The 17,762-nt window shown below is 51.5% G+C and overlaps 1 protein-coding gene across 3 annotated transcripts; it reads right to left on the minus strand.

The window, feature by feature from the left end:
• Nucleotides 1-514: 514 nt before the first annotated feature.
• LOC112887437 (amino acid permease 3-like) lies at nucleotides 515-4,052 on the minus strand. Of its 3 annotated transcripts, none has more exons than XM_025953609.1 (5): nucleotides 3,902-4,052; nucleotides 2,817-2,954; nucleotides 2,468-2,701; nucleotides 2,252-2,345; nucleotides 515-1,807 (listed from the first exon to the last, which is right to left on the minus strand). In XM_025953609.1, the coding sequence occupies exons 1-5, from the start codon at nucleotides 4,035-4,037 to the stop codon at nucleotides 784-786; spliced, it is 1,626 nt and encodes a 541-aa protein (XP_025809394.1). In that variant the 5' UTR covers nucleotides 4,038-4,052; the 3' UTR covers nucleotides 515-783. The 3 variants fall into 3 exon arrangements, with proteins under 3 accessions (XP_025809394.1, XP_025809396.1, XP_025809395.1); XM_025953611.1 differs by lacking the exon at nucleotides 3,902-4,052 and adding an exon at nucleotides 3,106-3,812; XM_025953610.1 differs by lacking the exon at nucleotides 3,902-4,052 and adding an exon at nucleotides 3,065-3,810.
• Between the last annotated feature and the right edge of the window lie 13,710 nt (nucleotides 4,053-17,762).

A 17,762-nucleotide genomic window follows, 5' to 3' on the forward strand; every position in this document is an offset into this window, starting at 1 on the left:
TCACTCTGTGAGCCAGCCCTTTTCCTTCACTCACTGCAGTGCCAGTGCAGATGCTCCATCTACTTTGCAAGTTGCAAGAATGATGGATGTCCAACAAAAGTTCGGTGCCTCTAGTCAGAAGAAAGGGCTGAACAGTCTTATATGCAAGCATGTCTATTTTAAATTTCAAGTAAATGTGAAATAACCCTCTTCTAATTGAACACTTCCCTAAGGTTTCTTTTTACAACCTCTAGCATCAGGATCATGGATGCAGAAGTTCTGCCCTTAAGATATGTGCTCTTGCATGATTTGCATAAGATTCGTGCAAATTAGATTCCTACAATGAGAGAAAAAAACTGCTCAAATTCAGCAAACTTGCCATGGAAGAAGTTGTCTTAAGAGTCTCGTAGGGACATGTATATTTCTTACGAACACAATTCTTGATTAGAAGTTCAGAACACAGGCATTTTGCAGGAATTATTATGTACGGGTAATTTCAATATTGCTCTGCTGAACAGATTTTCTACACAAAGCATTTGACTTGGAAACACACTATTGGATTCCTCTTAATTCACTACCTTTTTCAGTTAACCAGATCGCAAACAATGGAAATTAGCAAGGACACGGTACATCGGTGATGCAAGCTATGCATCACAAGGACACCAATTTTCTTCTTTTCCTTTTTCTTTTACCGTGTGGTAATTAATTAATGGCTAATTTAATTAAAGACTGCACATACTATGCGCCAATAATCATCTGTCTGTCCATCAATCTGTGCATATGTTCAGTGCGACGACCGGTCGATCAGTAGGTGGTGACGAACGGCTTGTACACCTTGAGGTCGGAGATGATCCCGGCGACGGAGCCGGCGGCGGAGGCCACGGTGATGATGAGGCAGGCGAGGCTGAGCAGCTGCAGGCACACCCACCGCGTGCTCCACCGGGGCACCTTCTTCTGCACGATGTACATCTCCACGGGGAAGTAGACGGTGAGCGGCCAGAACCCCAGCGCGCCGAGGAGCCCGACCACGTCGTTGAAGAATGGCAGGAGCATGGAGACCACCGTCGTCGCCACCACGAACGCCGTCCGCCACGTCAGGCGGAACAGGTTCATCTTGTAGCACCGGCCGGCGGAGCCGGAGAGGGAGAGCGGGACGTCGACCTCCCCGGTGATGTACTTGGACTTGGGCCACCTCTGCTGCGCCCACTTCTCGACAAAGGCGAACAGCGGCTGGCAGTAGACCTGGTAGGCGCCGACGAGGTGCACGACGATGGCGGCGTTGGCGACGTCGAGGAGCCAGAAGGGCTCGTAGAAGCCGAAGCCCGTGAGGAGGTTCCCGGGGGCGGCGTCGCCGAACGCGGCGTAGCCCATGCAGCCGCAGAGCATGTAGAAGAGCGTGGTGACGGCGACGCTGACGATGGTGGCGCGGCGCATGACCTTGGACTCGGACGGCGGCGGCGCACGGATGGTGTCCTGGATCTCGATGAGGATGAGGGAGTAGGAGTAGGCGAAGGCGATGTCGCCGAATGCTTGCAGGCTGCGCCACACCTTGTCGATGGGGGTGACCACGCCGACGCTGATGCCCGTGAGGCTGCCCTGGACGCCCTTGTTGGCGACCACCTGGACGATGCCGAGGCCCAGCCCGATGGTGGAGTAGGTGAAGGACATGACGGCGGCCAGGATGGAGAGCCACGATATTTGGTCGAAGTCCGGGATCTGCGAGAAGAAGATCTCCGCCACGCCGAAGATGATCATGTACGGCGTGCTCGAGATGCTGCACGGGTCGCCGTGGCCCTCCACGTGGAAGCAGTTGGCCTTCTTGATCGCCCTGCAGGTCACCCGCCATTGAGTAATCGAGTTAAGGACTTCTCGTTTCCTACTCTCTAAAATTTAGAACCATCACGTCAAAAAGAATCTTACTATTTAGAAGTATTAAATAAAATCTGTTTATAAAACTTTTTGCACAGTTGAGTGCTAATTCGCGAGATAAATTTAATGAGCCTAATTAATCCATAATTTGCTACAGTGATGCTACAGTAATCATCCGCTAATCATGGACTAATATACCTCGTTAGATTCGTCTCGCGAATTAGCACTGGAGTTCTGCAATTAGTTTTGTAATTAGACTTTATTTAATACTTCTAAATGAAGAAATTCTCGATGATGTGATCCCTCTAAACTTTAGATCCCCGGAAACGAACCCACCCCAAGGTGAGCTCATCAGCTGGATAATAACACACGTGCCAATGCAAGACACAGTCGTTCGACTCACAGCATGCTAATGGAGGCGGCGATGGTGTAGCCGATGGCGACGCCGATGATGTTGGCGTACTGCAGGAAGCCGCAGATCTGGACCTTGATGCCACCTGCTCGATGAAACCACACGGATGGAGAGAGGAGAAACGGAGTCAGCTCTTGGTTGGTGGCCTCTCGCTCTGCACGCAGCGGCAAACAGCCACGAGAATGAAGGCGGGCGCACTGCACGTACTGAGGTTGGCGTTGACGGCGTCCATGTAGGTGTAGTTGCGCTTGCCCGTGCACTCGTCGCCGGAGCGGTAGCAGTCGGCGAGCAGCGCGGAGGTGTAGTAGGTGACGAAGGAGAAGAGCAGCATGACGGCGGGGCCGGCCACCCAGCCGAGCTGCGCGATGGCCCACGCCAGCGACAGCACCCCAGACCCGATCACCGCCGTGATAATGTGCGCGCTCGCTGTCCACATCGTCCCTGCACGAACATGACAGCACAAACGGGGCACGCCATCAGTTTCAATTCCGGCGATCGATCGAGTACTGGCCAGGCCGCTCCGCGGAGCTAGCGAGCTAGTAGCTCCGATCCTTACCGGTGCGCTTGAGGCGGCCGTCGTCGTCGTAGCACTTCGAGCCTGCCGTGTGGCCGAGCTCCATGGAGGTCACCTCCATGGCCGCCGCCGCCGCGGCGGCCGGGTAGCAGTGCCTGGGCACACCGTTCTCCCCCATCTCTGCAGACCAGTTGCACACCACCCGAACAGTGAGACTTGCAGCTAGTAGAGCACAGCAGACTAGCAGAGCTCAATAACATAGAACTGTAGAAGACAGCCCGACACCGTACCGGTTCGTGCTCTAGCTGGAGTGCTCAGCACCGTGACTTACGCAGCAATTTATATAGCCGCCGGCGGTCGACAAGACGAACTGCTGCTACTCAGGTGGTAAGCGACACACGGGACTAGCCGGGGAGCGCGACGACGACTCCGCGTGGAATTCAAAGGCGGCTACGACTCGGGCACTCACCACTGAGCTAGCCTGCCTGCCACTCCACCGGCTCGTGGTTGGCTGGTGGAGTGCCTGTGAGGACCGAGGAGGAAGGGAGGGCGGCCGCGGCAATTTATAGCGGGGTTGGGGGTGCCTGGAAGGCGCCGGTTCTTTTTTTCCAAGTGGAAGACTTGAGCGGTGGTGAGGAACAAAACGAATGCTCCACACAACTTACTGGAGTAGTAGTGCATTCTCATGCAACTTGGCACAAGGTTTTCTGAAAAGAGTGGACCTCACACCACGCAGCGAGGATTTCAGTGGCGCCCAAAACCAAAACGTGGTTGAAATGCAAGGGTTGGCCGACCCCAAGGTCGTCCTCCCGGCCCTTCCTCGATCCCACCACTATGATGCTACTGCTATTTCGCAATGAAAAGAGCACGGCTACCTAAAAAATAGTACAGAGAGCACAGGACCCTACTGGTTGACCTGCCTGCGTGCCCCCAGCACACAAGATCCTGATCAGAGATCTATCTCACTGGGGATCGGACGTACAATGTCCACTGACTAACAACAGAGCAAGTAAAGACCATCAAAACCTTGAAAGAAGATGCATCACACTAACACCACCAGACCCCAGAGATAAGATAAGATCTCAACAGCGTACTGCAAGCACATTCAATGCCGTGCATTTTCTTACCTTTGCAGAAGTAGTCTCCTCCGGCAGCTCCCCTTCTCCCCTGCTCGCTCCTTGCTCTTGCAAGAGGAGCTTGGAGGTGAAGAGAAGAGCTGCAAAGTGATAGATAGGGCTGGTCAAGCTTGGTGTGGTGTGTCATCTATGCAGGCTGGCCAGGTTTTTATAGGGGTGCGGTGGCAAAGCCTGCCAGTAATCAAGGCTTAGTAACAGGGGTTGTGTCTCTGCATTCTCTGCATTGTGGTGTAGGATCAGAGCAGGGAGGACGGAGGGCGCTGGGGCGTTTGCGCCCCACGGGCTCTCGACCACCCTTTTGCTCCCCCTCGGAATAAGGTTCGGTGCGTGCTGGTCTCCTCGGCCGCGAGATTGATTAAGCTGAGGGCCCACTAGCAGCAGGGATCGTATCATGATCTTTGCTTGCTCCAAGTGGTGATCATTCCCCTTGCATCGCAGGAAACGGAAAGACTTTGCCGCATTGGTTTTGCTCATTTCTGGCCCGTCGATCCAAATGTGGCTCCTAGTAGCTCTTAGGGGCAAGGAAATATTGAAGGTGTTCAGTGTTTGTGAGAATTAAAATGTTTGTGATTTGGAGTGTCGTATTGTTTTGTTAGGCAGTCCTAAATTGTTTCATAGAACAGAGAGATAGATTGTCGAGGCAAAAGTCGCATATAGAAACACAGTCACAAAAGTTCCCGGTACAAAGGTACGAGAAACGTGGTACGTGGAACATGGATCGATAATTTTAAGTTCCCGGTTCTCAGGGAGTATACCTTTTCGGGACGTTTGCTTCGAGATTAGGATCATGATCCCTAGTTAATTAGGACGACGTACCCGGAATGTAGCTATGGAACGATGATCATGATCCCTAGTTAATTGTCATTTTTCTCTAATTTTTTGAGCTAGGAAACCTTGATTTTTTTTAATTTTGAATCTCAACCGGATTTTCACCTTTTTCCCCTTCTCCTCAGGCCCGCACGTCAGCCTCTACCCCCACCTCCCACGCACCTCCTCGCGCCCCGTTGGCCCAATCGGGCAGTGGCGCCACGCCGGCGGCCTGGCGTAGGTAGGCGAGGCGCTGTATCGGCCGTGGGCTGCGGGCAGGTGAGGCGCCGCACCGGCCGCTCGCCTCCTCCTCCCTTTAAATGCCGCGGCCGGCCTCCCCGAACCCTAATCCCCTTTCCCTTCCTCCATTACTGCCGCCACCATCTCCTTCTTCACCGCCGGCCGCCATCGATTCGTCCTCTCCAGTGAGCTATTTTCCAATTCCTTGCGCCATCACCTCATTCTCCCTTCCCTCAACCGATTTGGGCACTCGCCTGGCCCTCTCCTTCGTTGTGCAGGGCCCCCGGTGAGCTCCATCTTCCGGCGCCGCCACTCCTTGTCGAGCCACCTCTCCGCCGTCGCTCTCAGCCCATCCAAGCCACGGGTGAGCTCGCCGGCCATCCGCCTTCCCCGTGCGCGCGGACAGGACTTGCTGCTGCCATCCGATGTAGGGAGGTCGCGCTGCCGCCGCCGTCCTCTGCTGGTACGCCATCTCCTTTCTCTCCTTCTATTGATCCGGTTCAATTTGGTACGACGTCCCCAATCGTGTCCCATCCACGATCCTGCGATCGTACCGCTGCGTTCCCGTTCCGCGTTCCGGAACGATAATTCCGGGAACCGGGAACGTGGCAATGTTCCACGATCCGTGTGACTGTGTATAGAAATTCATTAAAAAGGCTTTTATTAAGGTTGATTTGCTCAAAATCGCTCCGTAGTGTAGATCCGTCCATCTCTTTAAAAAATTCCAAGCACGCACAATTAAGATGGCACGAATTATGAGTGTGGAAATTCCCAAATAAACACAGATGCACATAATCATCTATTCATCGCGTCTGCGATTGGAATTCATCCAATCACAATAGCTGAGCGCCCCCGCCCCACCCCCCGGCCATCGTTCCGGTGTCGCCACCACCCCCGGTCTACCTTTGCTGCCCACCTCAGCTCCGACATCGAGCTCCCATGTCCTAGTTCTAGCCCCACCGGTTATCCTCCGAGCACCGGCGGCTGCCGGTGTCCCGTCGCCTCCGCCGCACCGCTCTTACAACCCGCCTCCACCGCTGGTCATTCCTCCCCCCTCCCCCCTCTTCTAAGACCGCACAACCCCGTTTTCGAAGTCTGGCTGCTGCGGCTCGAGGAGGAAGATGAACAGTTATCTTCTACGACATCGCGAGTTGAACTTACGGGCACGATGAATAGACGTTGCGCATAATCACAGCCGCAAAGTCAAATGAATGGTGAAGATGATTAGCGGGGGGATGTTATCAAGATGTGGATTTGGCTGGAGGACAGTTGTTATCCGAAAGGGCAAAACGCGTAATCGTTAGCTCATGGTTGTGTCTAGCATGCGATTTGACCCGACGGGCAAAAAAGTAAATAAAGGTTTCGTCTCTTTATACCGTCCCATCCTTCCCATCCTTATCTAGCCACCGCATAATGAAGTTATAAAGATTCCAGTGCATTAATTGTACATAGATTTCACAGCAGTAAGGTTGGTGCCAATGGGGGGCGGTACCGCCCCCCTATCAGCGCGGCGCAAGCGGGAGGCGGTCGAGTGGGAGAACGAGGGCGGGATGGATCCCGCCGAGCGGGAGCGGGCGCTATCGCCCCGCTCTCCCCCGCGTTGGCAGGCGCGCGGGGGCGGGAGGCTGGCGGGAGGCGGGCGGGAGCGAGGCGGCGCGCTGGCGTCAGCGTCCGCGGGTGAGAGGGGTGGGGCGGGAGTGACGTGGTGCGTTTCTATTGGTACACGCAGACTATCCATTGAACTAGCCGTTATTTGACCGTTTGAATCCAAAAAATTCGAAAAAAATACAAAAAATCCCAAATTTCATCCCTAACCCCCCTATAAATACCCCACCTGGGTTTCACTCCTTCCCCATCCCATTTGAGCTCATTTCTCCCATCCACACTTCAATTTCACTCTTCTCGACGCCATGTCTTCATCTACCACGAATTCGAGTGAATGAATGGAGGCTGAAATGATCGATGCGTTCCAAGCGGAGTATGAGGAGGCGATGCTCAATCTTGAAGAGGATTCAAGCAGAAGGCGACGTCGTCAACGCTACATCAGGCGTGATCGTGAGGGTGCCCATGATCGGCTGTTCCAAGACTACTTCGCTGACAACTGCGTTTATCCTCCGAATTACTTTCGGCGAAGGTACCGAATGAGGCGTCAACTTTTTCTACGTATTATGCGTAGATTAGGTATATTTCACCCAAAGAGAAGATGCTTGCAACCGTCGTGGTCTCTCTCTGCTACAAAAGTGTACCGCGGCCTTACGCTTGTTAGCTTATGGAGGCGCTGCGGATTCGATAGATGAGTACCTAAAGCTAGCTAGATCAACTGCATTAGATTATCTAGAGAAATTCTGTGAAGGCATCATTCACTGTTATGGGGATGAGTTTTGCCGTCGACCAAATATCGTGGATACTCAGCATCTACTAGCGAAAGCCGAGGAGCGTGGCTTTCCGGGCATGCTAGGGAGCATCGATTGCATGCATTGGCAGTGGAGAAACTGTCCGGGGGCACATGCGGGGCAATTCACAAGGGGGGACATAAAACATCCCACCATTATCTTAGAAGCTGTTGCATCGTATGATCGTTGGATCTGGCATGCCTTTTTTGGAGTGGCCGGGTCCAACAACGACATCAATGTACTCAATTAGTCGCCGTTATTCACTGGTGTGCTTAGAGGAGAAGCACCCGTAGTGAACTTTACGGTTAATGGATATGAGTACAATAGGGGTTACTACCTTGCCGATGGCATCTACCCCTCTTGGCCGGAGTTTATGAAGGGTATTACTCTTCCGCAGTGTGAGAAGCATCAGGTATTCACAAATGCTCAAGAAGCTTGGCGCAAAGATGTCGAGTGTTTGTTTGGAATGCTCAAGTCTAGGTTCAACATTATAGCGGTTCCCAGACGCTCTTACTCACAGCGTACTCTTGGGTTGATCATGCGTGCATGTGTCATCCTACACAACATGATCATCGATGACGAGCGTGATACCGATTTGGACAAGATCTATAAGACAGATGCGTCCAATGTCGATCTGGCGATCCACAACAATGCACCACCATGCCTAGCTGTCAGAATTCAGATGGACACCGAGATGAGGGATTCACTGATGTATGCACAGCTGCAGCAGGATTTGGTTGAGCATGTGTGGGCACATAGTCATCTTTAGATTTATGTAATTTTTTTATTATGTAATTTTTTATTTATTATGTAATTTTTTTATTTATTATGTAATCGGTAACTTTTTAAGTTGAATAAAATTTATTTCTTGAATTCTTTTGCGTATTCGAACAAAAGAGGTTGAAATAATTAAATCTAGAAAAGAAAAGCTGACGTGGAGGAGAGAGAAGTGAGAGCTGGTATTATAGCCTGTGCATTGGAGAGGTGGGGTGAGAGTGGAGTGAGAGTGGGGGTGAGAGCTGACGTGGCGGGGAGATATCTCCCCCCACCACTGGACTCAGCCTAAGGCTGGTGCCAATGGGGGGCGGTACCGTCCCCCTATCGGCGCGGCGCAGGCGGGAGGCGGGCGAGTGGGAGAGAGAGAGAGAGGGCGGGATGATCCCACCGGGCCCGCTCCTGCCCGCGTTGGCAGGCGCGCGGGGGCGGGAGGCGGGCGGGAGCGAGGCGGCGCGCTGGCATCGGCGTGCACGGGCGAGAGGGGTGGGGCGGGAGTGACGTGGCGCGTTTCGACTGGTCCACGCGGACTATCTGTTGAACTAGCCGTTATTTGACCGTTTGAACTCCAAAAAATTTGAAAAAAATTGCAAAAAATTCCAAATTTCATCCCAAACCCCCTATAAATATCCCACCTGGTTTTCACTCCTTCCACACCCCATTTGAGCTCATTTCTCTCCTCTACAATCCGAAATCTCTTCCACCATGACCGGTTGGTCTCCAGATTTCCATACTTTCACCGATCTCTTGCAGTCCGATGGGTTACAAGCATCTTCCCAAGATGAGTCTTCTCCGATGCATCGCCACTCCGATGTCAATTCTTCGCCGCAACCCCGGGCATTATTCCCCCCTGCTGCACCTCCGGCTCCAGGGGCAGCTCCACCGCCATATCATTATCCGTACGGTCCGTACTCATACCCACCACCTCCATATGCTCCACCTCCAGGCACAAGGAGCGGGACTGAAGGTCCGTACCCACCACCTTCGTACGCTCCACCTCCATACGCTCCACCTCCATATGGTCCATACCCACCACCTCCGCACACGGCACCCACGGTTCCAAGCCCGTCTCCATTGAGTCTCAAAATGAAGGAGCGGGAGCGACCGAACCAAAACGTCCAAAGAGACTTGACTGGACGATTGCAGAGGAGGAAAAACTGGTAATTTAATTACTGTTCATCTATTTAAATATCGTGTTTTTTTTCAAATAACTAACAATATGTTCGGGCTAGGTACATGCTTGGGTTTATCACTAGAATGACTCTATCACCGGCAACAACCAGACCGGTTTGAGTTTTTGGGGCCAAATAGCGGAGACCTTCAACTCTACCGCGGAGCCGTCCCGTCGTCGCACTGCGAAGCAACTGAAGGATCATTGGAACATGTACAACCGCGAGGTGACCCTGTTTAATGGATACTACATCCAAGAAGAAAGAGTACGTCAGAGTGGAGCAGACGATGCAATGGTAATGGAGGGGGCAATGGCGAGGTACGAGAACGACCCGAAAGTGACGACAGCATTCAAGCGCCATCATTGGTGGAGAGCTGTTCGCCACGAACCCAAGTGGGCAGCGAAACATTGTCTTGGCAGTGGATCCGATGTGAGTAGCAAGAGAACCTGCCTCGGAGTTTCGGGTGAGTACAGCTCTGGCGGAACAGAAGACACCGAGGAGGACAATGAGACTCGTCCAATAGGCCGTGATAGGGCCAAGGCGGCTAAGCGGAAGGAGAAGGCTAAGGGGAAGGAGAAGGGGAAGGAATCCTCATCAAGCAGTGCGGTAGCAAGTAAAGCATTTGCAATGAAGAACATGTGGGGTGGCTTAGTGAAGACTAAACTATTCAAGCAATGGAACATAATGAAGTCCCGATCAACCGCGGATATGGACGAAGCAGAAAAACATACTCATTTCAGGGCTGTCAAGATGGTGGAAAAAGAGCTTGGACTAGACGAGGATTCGGAGGAGGATTAGAATTTTCTTTTAATTATTATGTATTTTTGCTATTTTTAATTGCGATATAATTTCCTTTTTTAATTATGATGTAATCGGTAATTTTTTAGTTGAATAAAATTAGTTTATTGAATTATTTTGCGTATACGAACAAAAGAGAGTGAAATAATTAAATCTGGAAAAGAAAAGCTGACGTGGAGGAGAGAGAAGTGAGAGATGGCACTGTAACCTGTGCATTAGAGGGATGGGGTGAGAGTGGGGTGAGAGCTGACGTGGCAGGGAGATATCTCCCCCCACCACTGGACTCAACCTAAGTGAGGTTTCAGCTCTCTAGACTACCATCCTCACATCCTTTCTCTTCATGGATCAGCATCCGATGAAAGATAAAGACTGCAATGCGTTAATTGTGTGCGAGTCTTACAACAATATCTGAGGTTGATCTAGCTCTATATCCTCACATCCTTTATCTCTTTCATTGTCCTTCGATGGAGAGATATTAAAGTCTGTTTGGTTTCTCAGAACTAAACTTCCCTTGCATCGGATGTTTGGATACTTATTAGAAATATTAAATATAGACTAATTACAGAACACATTGCATAAATGGAGACTAATTCGCGAGATGAATCCATTAAGCTAAATTAGTCCATGATTTGATAATATTGTGCTACAATAAATATATTCTAATAATAGATTAATTAGGCTTTTAATAAATTCATCTCGTGAATTAGTCTATATTTATGCAATTAGTTTTACAGTTAATTCATATTTAATCTTTTTAATTAACATCAAATGTTTGATGTGATCTGAACTAAAAATTAATCCCTGGATCAAACATCCTTTTAGTTTTGACAAGAGCAGCTCTGATTGAACTGGATTTGATTTGATTGATTGGGCTAGAGCATGGTTCTGGTGGGCGCCGAAGAGCATGAAAACCGGCGAGCATTTAGTACCAGCGGGCATTGGCGAGTGCCACGTAGTCATCATCTCGATGAACTTAATGTCAATAGAAACAAACAAAGATTTCATTCTATTATGACCTCTTTCAAGATGTTTGATCTATGTGCTGTTCTTTGCCGTTGAGCACCATGGCTTCATGAGAATATGTGATGTTTCTTATTCATGACAACAGAGCATTCATTGCATCTGATGCAATTTTGAAATTTCAGACGTGCAACATATTTTCTGCAAAAAAAAAAAAGTTTAGCAAACTTTCAAAAGTTAAAATTGATGTCAGCATGCATCAACATTACCTTCAAACCCATCAAAAGCGGGCTTAAAAACAACAATATGCCTGGCGATACTATTTGCAGAAAAGTAAGGACAAATTAAGCGACGCAAAACACCCTTTATTCTGTGCAATGGCTACATCATCATTGCCCACGCACAGCACTAATCATAGTACACGTAGTACCAAACAACATTCCGTCCCTCTTTTTTCTTTTTTTACACAGGAACGACAGCATTCCCTCCTTTATCAACTTTTGAGGCTAATCTATCGGGTTACTTTTGGGGGGCTGTCACGCAGGTTCCGTCCGATTAAGTAAGGTAATCCTTCTCTCTTTCTCTTTGACCTGCCCAGACCCTTTGGAAAAGGGAGAAGAAAAGCAACGGCAAGGAGCCAGCATTCCTTCCTGGCCAGAGGATGATGGCCACTTTTCTTACAGGGCTAGGTTTGAACGCCTAATTTTCTGTACACCGGTGGCCGCGGTTACCCGAGATATCATTAACAACAACCAGCATGTTCTTTCCAGTTGAGCACGGTATTAGATTCCGTAGGAGAGTACTTGAGTAGTAAGAGCCGACGTGGACGAGCACGGGACATTCGATGCTGTCGGCTGACGCCATCCTACGATCCTAGTAGCTTACTAAGAAACCAGAGATCAAATTAAGGTTGTGACTTGTGAGTGGAGTTTGGGAGTCAGCGGTGGCGTGCTGATGGCTAATTATGCAGAGTGCTTTTTTTTTGGGGGAAAAGAATTAGTATTAAGCAGAGTGCATTCCAGGCCGACATCGTCGCTAGCTAGTCCTGCGCACGGGCCCATTTCGGTTGGAAATGCCGGACGGGCCCGCGTGCACGTGCGCACCACGATCCGAAGCGAAAAGGTGCCACGAAATTAAGGCGCAGCACCTGCTGTTCACTGGTACTGTACCTAAATTCCCCACTATCTGAACAGCAATGCACTGCAGAGAAGAAGCAGAATGCAGGCAGCTGGGGCAAATCTGGTGATCTCGCCATCACCACGCATCTAACGGGTGGCCGGCCTCGACGCTCGCCGCGGCACGCGTGTGTTTACGACGACCGTCTGATCATGCAGCAGCTCGCCCGGCCCCCTGCGAGGATGACAGATGTGGAAGCCAAGGTTTCGATCTGTACGTGAGAGAGCGAGCGAGCGAGCGAGCAAGCAAGCAGCTGGTATGGCTCGACTCGAGTGCGGCGGCGACCGGCTGTGCCACTACTCTGCCATGCAAGAACGTAACCCCGTGGTCGATCCTGAGTGGATCTTTTTTTTTCCTTTCTTTTTGAATCGGATCCTGAGGGGATCTTTGTGGCCACACCTGCTAGTAATAACCGTTCTGTTTTTCTCCCATCTGCCGCTAGCTGCGGCGCTCGATCGATCGCGGCTCCTGCTCCGGCGCTTTCTACCAGTCGATCTCCTGCCTGCTCCGCACGATCGCCATGCGCCGATCATGGTGGCCTGCCTGCTTTTGGCTCGGCCCCGCGGCGGACGTACGGCGGCTTTTCGGCCCCCACGAATTCCAGCGGCTCCACTCCTCAGCTGCCTGCCGGGCCCTCCCTGGCGGTCTTTTTGTCCTCGCGCGTCGCCGGTGCTCCTAGCTATCTAGCATCGTGCTACCAGCTACTACCAGCAGAGCTGCAGTAGCATAGCTCGGCACTAGCCGTACGCCGGCACGGCTCAACAAACCCTAGCTAGCTACAGCCTCTAGACCACCAGGCTTGCGATCGCCAGCCAGCCACGCACTCATCAGGTGCAGTACAGTATCGTGTATAGCAGCAGTGGCTTATCTCTGCGCCGCTGATCGAGCCGTCGCGGTCGGCCTGCGCTTTGCGGGATCTCGATAAGGTGATAAGCGTCGGGCATGGCGAAATTAGGTCTGCCTGCGCCCTGCCGCGCCTGATGATTCGCCGGGGATTCCGTGGTAGCCGCGCGCGGGCGTTGAAGCGCCGCCCGCGACGCGGAGGCCGGCAAGTCAAACCCGGCCGCATTCTGCTGTGAGCCTGAAGGAAACCTGACCCGACGGCCAGCTCCTGACCTGAGGGCTGACGATCGAGACGAGACGAGGGCGCGACGCATGACAGCACGCGGCCGCCATTATATCTTGCGCCCGGCGCTCTGGCCGGCCCTTGGATTTGATCGGTCGCTTCGTGCATCGTGCATGTCACTGTACCTTCGGATACGTCGATCCCCTGAGCGCTGACCGCTGAGCTGCGTTGCCGGGGCAAAGCGTGCGCTGCACCTGCCTGCACCGGACTCGGGTGTCCTGTAGGGTATAGTCGTGCGACGTGCCGCCGGTTCCTGTCTAGGCTGGTGCACGGCCAGCGCTTCCGGCGGCTCTGCCTAGGTCAAAAGTTTCGGAAGGCCTTCCACGGTTGTTGGTTGGGTTGCTGCTAGTGCATTGCTGAAGAAGGGAGCGGATGGGCCACGTCTCAGTTAGTATCCCTTAACCCTACTCTACTACAAACAAGCCCAAAACTCCAAACCACGGGTTTTTATTAGCGTTTCCGCCGCGATTGAAGCTTTACAAATCAGTTTTGCATCTCTCTCTCGGTACAGGCCACACGAATGGATTTCTCCGGCCTGTTCATCATCGGCCCACGATCAGTGATTTCGCATCACGTTCCAGACCATTTCACAGGGCCCAAAAAAGGAAAAGGAAAACGGGGGTAAAACGAGGTCAAAATCACAGTTATTTATCTTAAATCAAATTACATGACTGCTGACTGGGTATTGAGATAGATTTGACATATCATGTCAGATCCACCTATATTATCTTTATCTTCTCTCTCCTCACCTCCGTCTCCTCTCTCCTCCTCTTCCTCACGAGGCCGACTCTCCTCCTCTTCCTCACCGAGGCCGACGGTCGTTCCGTCGCCGTGGGCATGCTACGCCACCGCTCTACCCTCGGCGGGCGAGCAAGAGCTGCAGTGGGTGAGCTCCGCCGCCTACTCCGCCCTCATGGGTGAGCAAGAGCCGCCGCGGGCATGCTCGGGCTCCAACGGGTGAGCCGAAGACGTCGCGAGCATGCTCCGCCTCCGCTCTGCCCCCGACAGGCGAGCGGGAGCCACCGTAGGCGTGCTCCGCCGCTGCTCCGCCCTCGACGGGCTAGCTCCGCGGCCGCTCCCGCCCACAGGCGAGCTGGAGCCGCCGCGAGGGTGCTCAACCGCTGCTTTGCCCCTAACGAGCGAGCAGGAGACGCAGCGGACGAGCGGGAGCCGCCACGAGCGAGCTCCGTCCGCCGGCCGTTCCACCCCTGCGGTCTTTGGCCGCTCCACCCCGCGAGCCACCGCTGGTGAAGGAAATGTGAGAGAGAGCATGGAGAGGAGAAGAGAGGTGGGGCTGATATGTAGGACCCACATGTCAGGTTCACATCATCACTCAATCAGTCTGTCAGTTAGACACGTTTAATGGAAACTATAGTGATTTGTATTTTATATGTAATAATTAGGAAGTTTGAGAATTTAAATATGCATTTTAAAGATTCAGAGACCAGCATGGCAGTCTTGGCAAAGTTTCATGACCAAACTGCGGCATTGTCATTCAGTGCGGCGGCCAGCTGAGAGCTGACTGCCGAGAGACCTTGGACGACGGTTTTCAACACCACCGCCACGCCACGTGAAGGGGCCGGGAGTAGTAGCTGCGCGCAGCCACTGTGGCAGGCGAAGATTCTGCCGCGCAGATCCTTGGTTGCGTGCTAGTTTATCAACGCACGTGCTCCAAATGATGCATCAACCAACCACCGCCATAATGGACGAAGAGACCCAGACACGGCCTGTAAAAGGGTCAGAGACGCACACATGCTGTGAAGAGTGAAGCACCGAAGCTTCCTAGCGTGTTCTTCTCTCGGCGAGGACAGGCATGACCCAACAAAGGAGGAGATGATGCAGCTCAGATGCACAAAGATGCAAGACCATTCCCCCGCTGAAAAGTTCTCTCCCAACCCGCGCGCGCACGCTGCTCCATCAGCGTCACCGGCCAGAATTTCCCGAGCTAGCCCGTGCCAGGCTGACAGCGTCGTGGGCTCCGGACGTCGCTGCGAGCGCAACGCCACCAGTCGAAAGAAAACGGTGGCATGACTCGCGGTCGAGCCAATCCAACGGCTACTTGACTTGCTCCGTCGAATGTTACTGCTGCTTGGTGTGCTTCCGTGCAGAGCCCACGAGCCTGTGCCGTGGTCAAAGATCATGTGGGGAGACCAGCGCAAAAATATGACCAGAGATTAGGACACAGATTCGCATCCATGTATGTACATCCACCTTGACCTTGCCTTCGACTGTAGCTCTGCCTCTCCTAACCCGCCATCTTATGAGGTCGGAGCACCAGTCAATGCTCCTCCGATGGGTAGAGAGGTCGACGCCATGCTTTTTTTAAAAAAAAAAATCCTGGCAGTTTTGTATTGCTGTCGACCTGTCGTTGGGTCTGCATCCGCCGCACCAGTGTTATGCGTTTGTATATTTTGCTCTGGGGCCATCTGTTTGCACTGTACAGTTTTGTCAGGCGAGCAGATCTGAATCAGCAGCCGACGAGCGGCGTACATGTCCGGTTTCCGGTTTTCATCCCACCAGCAGCTCTCTTCCCCAACCCGCCCCGCCCCCGCCCCCCCCCCCCCCCCCTCCCTCCCATGCTTCCTTTCTTTCTGGAAGCCATGGCACCATCGCAGACGAGCTGATCTACCATTGCGTGCTTAAAGAAATGGCAAGGTGCAAGTTGGTCTGGCCCTGATGCCATATCTGTCGCCCAGTTGATAGACTGCATATAGGAGACGTATAATTCTCTGCAGCCCGAGAGCGGAGTGGTTCCAACACGCCTCTAATAACTTTCTGTATTCTTTGGCAGATTAGGTTGGAACCCGTTCTCTAATTCCGTAGATGCGAATACATGGCTCTCTCTCTCTCTCCCCCGCAACAGCCAGTAAATTAAACAAACCAAGATTGCAGTAGGCAGAATTTTCAAGCCATTTGTAGTGTTCTGGGACCACAGACAGGATAGTGGTCAGAATTTTCAAGCCATTTTGTAGTGTTCTGGGACCACAGACAGGATGGTGGTCTGATAGCTGGAAGGTCTTCTCGGCGACGGCGAGGCAACCTTCGACGAGGCTCTGTGGTAGCTACAGCCTACAGGGGTTATGGTTCCATGTGTTCAAAGGGGGGCAAGGGCATGCTAAGAGTTACTCCCTCCATCCAGAAATATTTGACATGTTTAACCATAAAAGATCTTCCATATTAGATTTTGACACGCGATTCTCTCACAATATGATATCAATAGCTAAAAACTTATTATAATCTTAAAATCACTTTGAATACAAATATAAATTTATGCACTAAATGCACATAAAAATTAACTAATTGCTGATCAAAGTTTGCGAAATTTGAATCTTTCCGGTCAAAATACGTTTTGACCGAAGTTTCTTACCAAAGTTTGCATATAAATTTATGCACTAAATGCACGACTTCCTAAGGTCATACTGACGTTTTTAGGGGCGTTTTTATACATAACCAATCTTCCAAGGAACGTTCGTCCATTATCAATGTGGTAAGAAACACAATCTACAATCGTAGGATGATGGAGGGCATCCTCGAGGAGGTTGACGATGGGGTCGGCTCCCCATCCCAATCGTCGGGGAAGAAGCAGGCCGGCGTGGTGGCGGTTGCTGGGGAGAAGCAGCAGCGCGAGCTTCAACTAAATTTCACGTTGACGGACGACCAAGTAGGGCCCGTGAGTAGGGAAGCTCGAGCGACATCAAGTGTGATGCCCGATAATAGTGGCGAGTGGGAGCACTGGATTCGACTAGATAGCCGTAGTCAGGAAGGATGCACTGGGATATCAAATCTATGTTTGCTCTCTCCGGATCTACCAGTTTTTGAGGATAACGATGGGTGAGGAAGGATGGAGAGTAGTGAGGGTAAGCTTGATCGCCGGATGCTATCGTGGAGGAATGGATGGCTCGTAGTTTTAAAAAGGAACAGGGATAAGAAGGGGAGGGGAATGATAGTTTTTTATTTTATTTTAACGTGGGTCTACCTTAAAGCCCATTATAGACCTTAGACATAAGAAAATATCAGATCTAACCATATGATCAGATTCTAAGATCTAGCCCAACAACGTCATACGCTACTGATGCCATTAAGTATTGAAATGTGATAATCATTCGAGTGTTGCGAAAACTATATATTGCCGAACATTGTAAATACAATTGAAAACCCTTGAAAATGATATACACATGCTGCAACAAGTCTACAATATGTGGTCATTTAGAAATCTCAATTGAAAGATGTAGCTGATTTTTTAATACAGAGCAGTTGTTGATCTCTCAAACCTTGTAAATCCTCAAACCTTTTACACAAATAACTTCCTAGCATGCAGGGGAAGGGGAATGGGGCATGGGCCCCTTATTAGTTGCAATGTACTAAGAAACTAACAATAATACAAACGAGGTACTCTATTTGTGGGT

This window comes from Panicum hallii, chromosome 3, assembly GCF_002211085.1.
Source record: "Panicum hallii strain FIL2 chromosome 3, PHallii_v3.1, whole genome shotgun sequence".
Taxonomy (NCBI): domain Eukaryota; kingdom Viridiplantae; phylum Streptophyta; class Magnoliopsida; order Poales; family Poaceae; genus Panicum; species Panicum hallii.

Excerpts from the sequence above, each read along its gene's own strand:
- LOC112887437 (XM_025953609.1), bottom strand. The coding sequence starts at position 4,037 with ATGACACACCACACCAAGCTTGACCAGCCCTATCTATCACTTTGCAGC. Across the intron at positions 2,702-2,816 it reads CGGCCGCCTCAAGCGCACCG|GGACGATGTGGACAGCGAGC; the intron begins GTAAGGATCGGA and ends ATGTTCGTGCAG. Across the intron at positions 1,808-2,251 it reads GCCGCCTCCATTAGCATGCT|GGCGATCAAGAAGGCCAACT; the intron begins GTGAGTCGAACG and ends GGTGACCTGCAG.